Genomic DNA, 7,009 nt, shown 5'->3' with positions numbered 1-7,009 from the left:
CAATTTTCAAGGACTATTCTTGTTCCAAATAATTGCCACAACGGGCCGACCAGATTTAGCCCATAAAATAATGTCCTGTGGACATTTGTTGCTCAATGGCTTATGTCTAAAGTGGAAACTAGGGAATAAGATGCGAACTTAAACCTCGTTCCTGACAGACATGTAAAGGACCTTTTTTGTTTTTCATTTTTAGAAACGTAGCGGAGGAGAAAAAATATGAAAACATTTATTTATTTATTTATTTATTTAATTTCGGGAATTCGTGCTTTGACTATTCTTACATAATACAAAACTTAAATTCTATGATAAGCACGGTATACATTTTCCAAAAGTGATGTTAAAAACATTTCACTTGTTCTTCTTGTACAGCTGATTGTGCGTAGAATATACCCCCCCCCCCCCCCAATCCATTTCGAGTCTCAAATATAGATTTAAAAATAAACATTACGGTATCTTAGGAAACTGTGATGCAAAGTGCGGTTTTTGCGTCTTAGAACGTATGTATACGTCATTTCGAGTGATATAAAAAAGAGAGAGAGACGAGATATCCACATTCTTGAATTATGATGGCACACGACATGGAGCGAGTACTGATGTCCCCGGCGTTCGAAGTGTTTAACAAGCTTCGGCTGGCAGGACAGCTTTGTGACGTGGTCCTCATCACCGACGGTGTTCAATTCAACGCCCATACAGTAATTCTGTGTGGCTGTAGCTCCTACTTCCAGTAAGTAGCTGTGACCCATATATGAAGATGCGAAAACAGCAAGGAGTCAGTTTTTATCTCTCGTTAGCAATGACTTCTCCTTGGCAATAAGGCTCTAGGATGACAGAAAGTTTATATTAATATACATTATATTAAATTATATTAATGTAGGTCAGAGCTGATCAGAAATATTTCTGATAAGTGTACCACCTTAACTTTTACTATATAATAATAATAATGGTATAAATATATAAAAAGGGGACCATGTCAAACAGGCAAAACAAAGTTGCCCACCAGCCCAAGTAAAATATATTAAAGGGGGAGCTACTGTTGGAAAAATAAGAATTAAAGCCACCGGTCCCTAGTTCTTAGATGCCTATGAGATCATCTGTAGCAGGGGGTCCTTATCTCTGCTTAATTTCCATTTGGGGGTCCCTGGTTCAGAAGATTTAGAAAACCCCTTATTTAACTTTGCCTGCAAAACCGATATTTATTAGATGAGTCACTTCTGGATTGTGTTTCAGGGCTCTGTTCGCCAGTGACTGGAATGATTCAGGAAAGCGGGAGTACCAACTCCCAGGCATTTCCCCAGAAACACTGAGGCAGGTCATAGAGTATGCCTACACGTACTCTGTGGTCATCACAGCTGACAATGTGGAGAACCTCCTGGCAGCTGCTGATTATCTCAGTGTCTTGGGCATCGTGCAGCGCTGCTGTGATTTCCTGCATGAGCAGCTCTTCCTCAACAACTGCATTGGCCTTCTTAAAATCGCCGATGTCTACTGCGTAAACGAGCTGCACCATTCTGCATTCAACTTTATCTTGAAAAACTTCAAGGAGGTTGCCATCAGCTCAAACGAGTTCCCAGAACTAAGTCTTGAACAACTTTCTGACATCATCGAGCAGGATGAGCTTAATGTCAGAGAAGAGGATGTGGTGTTTGAGGACATCCTCCGGTGGATCGAGCACGAGCCTGCCACCCGAGAGGCCCACATTTCAGTCCTATTGGCCAAGGTGAGTATAGTTATACTATGTTCTCATTGACTTGTGTATATAACAATAGAATGCTCATTGAGTGAAGTCCTTATTACTGTAGCTAGAGACTGAACCTCCATTTCCATGTCCCATAAGTCTACAACCAAGGCTTCCAGGTATTCCACCTGGGAGGAGAGTGTAACAAATAATGGAAAACAAAACACTCAGATGTCTTACATTAAACAAGTGTTAGCTGACACATCTGAGACTTTCAAAGTAAATGGCTTCAGCTAAAGAAATAAAAATTTGCACTTACTGCTGTATCCTTAATGTTAGGAATTGCTCATCTCCAGAGATTCACAGAAAGCACTAAGGAACTCATGGGAATTCTCTCATTCTCTCATTGTTTCCTGTGTAGATTCGGATGGCTCGTATGGATCCGGAATACTTCATGAAAATCGTCAAAGCCAACGATCTAGTGAAGGCCAATGTGGCGTGCAGGCCAATTATCACTGATGTACTGAAGGTCATCTATGATCTTCATGATGAAAGTCCACTCTCTGATTTTGAGAACCCACTGATCCGCCCGCGCTTGCCCTCTGATATTTTGCTGGCTGTTGGTGGATGGAACATGCGCACGACAAACTGCATTGATGCATATGACACACGGGCCGACCGCTGGGTGGATATCACGCAGGAGGAGCAGAGCAACCTAGCTGGTCATGGCACAGTGTACCATGATGGGTTTGTGTACTGCATTGGGGGGTTTGATGGGCAAAATTTCATCAATACCGTGCGCAGATACGACCCGATCACACGAGCATGGCAGCAGATGGCCCCCATGCACTGGAATCGATGTAATGTTAGTGTGGTCGTGCTCGATGGGCTCATCTACGCCATGGGTGGCCATATTGGTTTCAGGCCCCTCAACATCGTAGAGTGCTACAACCCAATAACCAATGAATGGACCCAGATCGAGCACATGAATGAGAGGAGAAACGATGCCAGCGCCACCACCCTGAATGGCAAGGTAGGGTAATGGGAGGGCGTCTGACTGTTTACCCTCATTTTCCCCTTGAAATTGAGTATTTTACACAGTCATGAATTCTCTTTCTCTTCAGATTGCTGATTTTAATCCACAATTACTATGTTCAATACATTTAAGTATTTGGATAAATGCATTATTGGTCTCCATTAGTGGCACATTGGGTAGTGCTGTGGTGTCATATCCAAGACTTGTGAGATAGATGAAATGGTGTTCCCATGTCAGGTTTCCTTTATTCTGTTCCTGGGGGAGCAGAATCCAAAACTGTTTGCAGATTTCCCTTTTCAAACAGCCATACTAAACCTGAAAATTAGCTGATTATGGTGTGTTTGAGAAGGGAAATTTGCAAACTGTGTTCCTCCAGGAACGGAACTGGGGAACCCTGTCATACACTATGCATAGCACATACTTTTATTTTTGAGTCACAATGAACTTTATCTGTAACCTCCAAACCCCAGTCATATACAGTATAACGGTCTTCACAGTTTAACTGGTTTTCATAGATATACATCTGTGGGGGCCACAGTGGAACAGAGAGCCTTTCTACAGTGGAGTGCTTTGACCCACTCTCTAACGAATGGAGCTTGATCACTCCAATGAGCACTCCCCGTCACAGCCTTGGAGTCACGGCGTATAAAGGCAAGATCTATGCGGTGAGTGATTCCTTTCTGTGTCAAATCTCACATTTTACCTGTAAGACTCATGGTTTTTTTGTCTTTGCTGCTGTGTCTTTCATTGTGATACATTTAAACCAAACAAAACAGTTAAATGCCAGAAATACCTGCTGCAAAGGCTTATCTTTATACACATAAAAAACATATATGCTACCCTCTTTAGCCTCCCTGCATTCATTTCTGGGTTATAAATGGATCTGCTGGGGGGTCTCTGCTACTAGCTCGGGTTGTAAAGTTTCGATTTTTTATTAATTATTTTCCCTAGTTCCAGATATAATTAGTCAGATTGTTGTTTTTTTCAGTGTCTGATTAGCTTCAAGTGTTCGTTTTAAGTAATAACAATAAAAAAGCAAAATATATTAGCATAAGGAGTCTTTTTTGAAGGCTCACAGTTTTCACCGAATGATACAAGTTTTCTGTTGCCCAAATCCATGTTTTCATTGCATATAGGTTGACTTCTGTATATAAGCTTGTGTCATCTATAGACAATGGGAGGTTCTAAGGCGCCTGCTTTCATAGGGTGAAAATTGCTTAAGAGTTCATGACTTTGGGAAAGTTGATGTTTGCCCATCCTTTTGGCAAGCAAGTGATAATGAATCTTTGGCATCTCTCAGGTGGGCGGTATCAACAGGCCTGATCACCTGCAGACCATGGAGGTCTATGACCCTACCACAAACCGCTGGCATGCTGTGGCCCCCATGTCCACACCGCGCAGTGAGTTTGGCATCGCAGTGGTGGACGACCTCCTATTTGTGATGGGCGGCCACAATGGGTTTGGGGTAACTAACAAGGTGGAGTGCTATGATGCGGGGACAGGCAGCTGGTATCATGCGCAGGACATGAGCAGAGCCAGAAACCATTTCAGCTGCTGCGTAGTGCCTGCGCACCCCCGCATCATAGAATATGCTTCACCTCGTTAGTCCCTAATGGCCGCCAAGGAGGAGAGAAACCCATCTGCCCACAACAGCATGCCCAGTACGTAACCTCATTTACACCCCCCACCCCGAATTCTTTCCCTATAACATACATTGAGTTTATATAGACACCTCTTTTTTTCCCCAGACTCTGCTTCCTCATTGGAAGGTGTGTTGGTGGGATCGAGGTCTTTGAAGACGAAGCTGTCCGGAAGTAATTTTCCATGGCCTCGCTAAACTCCTCCCACACCTGAGTTTTTACCTCGACGACCGCCGAAGCCGCATTCCAACATTTCATCAACGCTGTCCACCAGCGGGTTCGGGGATTGCTGCCACAACAGGCCACAGCTCCAGTCAGCTGCCTCCACAATGGAGGCATGGAACAAGGCCCATTCGTACTAGTCAGTCCCCTGCGTCCTCCAGGACATGGGAGAAGCTCTGCTGGAGATGGGAGCTGAATCTTCTCCTGACATTGCATACTTAAAATAAAGTTTTCTTTTTCATATTATCTAGTTTGTGAAAGCGTCATAAATTTCCCATTTTGGATAAACGTTGTTCTCGTTTGACGGTTCTCTTCAGAAATTCCGCTGCAACCATCGGTGATTACTAATTAAGCACTAAGGTTTTTCGTAATCCATTGAAATACTGGTTTAGTGCAACCCCTTCCCCTGGGACCTACAGTAAACATAGCCGGCAACTTGAATTTGGAGAAGTGATGTTACCTCTGGACTGATTACAGTATGTACTGTACATGATATTATTATATTGTGGGTGTCAGAGTTTGCGGGTGCGGACGGGCAGGCTGGCAGGAAGGAGGCAGGAAAGGACGAAGCAGGGAGGTAGAATACAGGGAAAACTGGTGTTTTATTAGGGGAAAGACGGCTATGGGCAGAACAGGACATAACAGCACTAACATCAATGACGGACATCGGACAGGGCAAGATGTGGACTGATATAGACAAAAGACATGGTGAAACAACAAGATACAGCTGGGCATGATTGGGAAAGCACATGTGGATAATCAGGGGGCATGGCACACACGACGATCGTACGAGCCGGGCATGACAGTGGGCCTGCGCAGGTTCATAGTGGGGTACCGTAGGGTTAAATTTTAGGACCACTACTGTTCCTAATTTACATTAATGATATTGACACCAATACATACAGTAAACTGGTTACATTTGCAGACGACACCAGGGTGGGTGGTGTAGCAGGTACTGATCTAGCAGCGGAGAGGCTACAACGGGATCTGGATTTAATTAGTGACTGGGTGGATACCTGGCAGATGGAATTTAACATAGATAAATGTAAGGTAATCCATACAGGGAGCAGAAATATAAAAGTACAGATATATTATGGGTTCCACTGAAATAAAGGTAGCTGGTTATTAGAAAGATCTCGGTGTGTATGTTGATGCTTCCATGTCAGTGTGGGGAAGCAATAAAAAAAGGCCAATAGGATGTTAGGTTACAACTCTAGGTGTGTGGAGTTTAAGACAAGGGAAGAGATGCTACAATTATACATTGTTCAAAAAAATTTAAGGAACACTTTTTAATTAGAGTATAGCATCAAGTCTATTAAACATCTGAGATATTGATCTGGTCAGTTAAGTAGCGGAGGGGGTGGTTAATCAGTTTCAGCTGCTTTGGTGTTAATGAAATTATGAACAGGTGAACTAGAGGGGCAACAATGGGACGACCCCCAAAACAGGAATGGTTTAACAGGTGGAGGCCACTGGCATTTTCCCCTCCTCATCTTTTCTGACGGTTTTTTCACTAGTTTTGCATTTGGCGACGGTCAGTGTCACTACTAGTAGCATGAGGCGATACCTGGACCCTACAGAGGTTGCACAGGTAGTCCAACTCCTCCAGGATGGCGCATCAATATGTGCCATTGCCAGAAGATTTGCTGTGTCTCCCAGCACAGTCTCAAGGGCATGGAGGACATTCCAGGAGACAGGAAGATACTTAAGGAGAGCTGGACAGGGCCGTAGAAGGTCCTTAACCCATCAGCAGAACCGGTATTGGCTCCTTTGTGCAAGGAGGAACAGGATGAACACTGCTGAAGCCCTAGAAAATGACCTCCATCAGGCCACTGGTGTGAATGTTTCTGATTGTTTGGTCAGAGACAGACTTCATGAGGGTGGCTTGAGGGCCCAACATCCTCCAGTGGGCCCTGTGCTCACTGCCCAGCACCATAGAGCTCAATTGGCATTTGCCATAGAATACCACAATTTGCAGGTCTGCCACTGGCACCCTGAGCTTTTCACAGATGAGAGCAGGTTCATCCTGAGCACATACAAGGGCTGGACGCACAGGTCATGACAATTATTGTGTTATATTAGTATACTACGGGGTTAGCAAAAATATTTCTGAGCTACAGTTATTAAAGGTACCACCTTAACTTTTGGCATATAATAGCTGTGTAAAAATATTACAAAAAGTGGACCACGTCAATCAGTGGCAAAAATAATATTCCGGGGGACCTGCTCTCTAGTCTAAGTGAAAAATATTTTTAGGGAGCCACTGCTGGAAAGATAAGATTAAAGCCCTTCCTGACCCTACTTCTTAAGTACCTATGTGATTATCTGTGGCAGGGGGTCCTTAGCTCTGGTCGATATTCATTTGGGGGTCCCTGGATCAGAAGAGTTAGGAAACCCAAAATTATTAAATGAGTCCCGTTGTGGTCCTGTTTTTTA

The 7,009-nt window shown here is 43.8% G+C and overlaps 1 protein-coding gene across 1 annotated transcript; it reads left to right on the top strand.

Annotated features, from left to right (window-relative positions):
• Positions 1 to 501: 501 nt before the first annotated feature.
• On the top strand, positions 502 to 4,819 carry LOC125720917 (kelch-like protein 10). The gene is made up of 6 exons (XM_048996831.1): positions 502 to 724; positions 1,228 to 1,717; positions 2,097 to 2,708; positions 3,227 to 3,376; positions 4,012 to 4,111; positions 4,460 to 4,819. The coding sequence occupies exons 1-6, from the start codon at positions 564 to 566 to the stop codon at positions 4,546 to 4,548; spliced, it is 1,602 nt and encodes a 533-aa protein (XP_048852788.1). The 5' UTR covers positions 502 to 563; the 3' UTR covers positions 4,549 to 4,819.
• Positions 4,820 to 7,009: the final 2,190 nt, after the last annotated feature.

This window comes from Brienomyrus brachyistius, unplaced genomic scaffold (genome assembly GCF_023856365.1).
Source record: "Brienomyrus brachyistius isolate T26 unplaced genomic scaffold, BBRACH_0.4 scaffold27, whole genome shotgun sequence".
NCBI lineage: Eukaryota > Metazoa > Chordata > Actinopteri > Osteoglossiformes > Mormyridae > Brienomyrus > Brienomyrus brachyistius.
The sequence above is the reverse complement of the archived record's forward strand: the minus strand, read 5'-3'. Positions and strand labels throughout refer to the sequence as shown.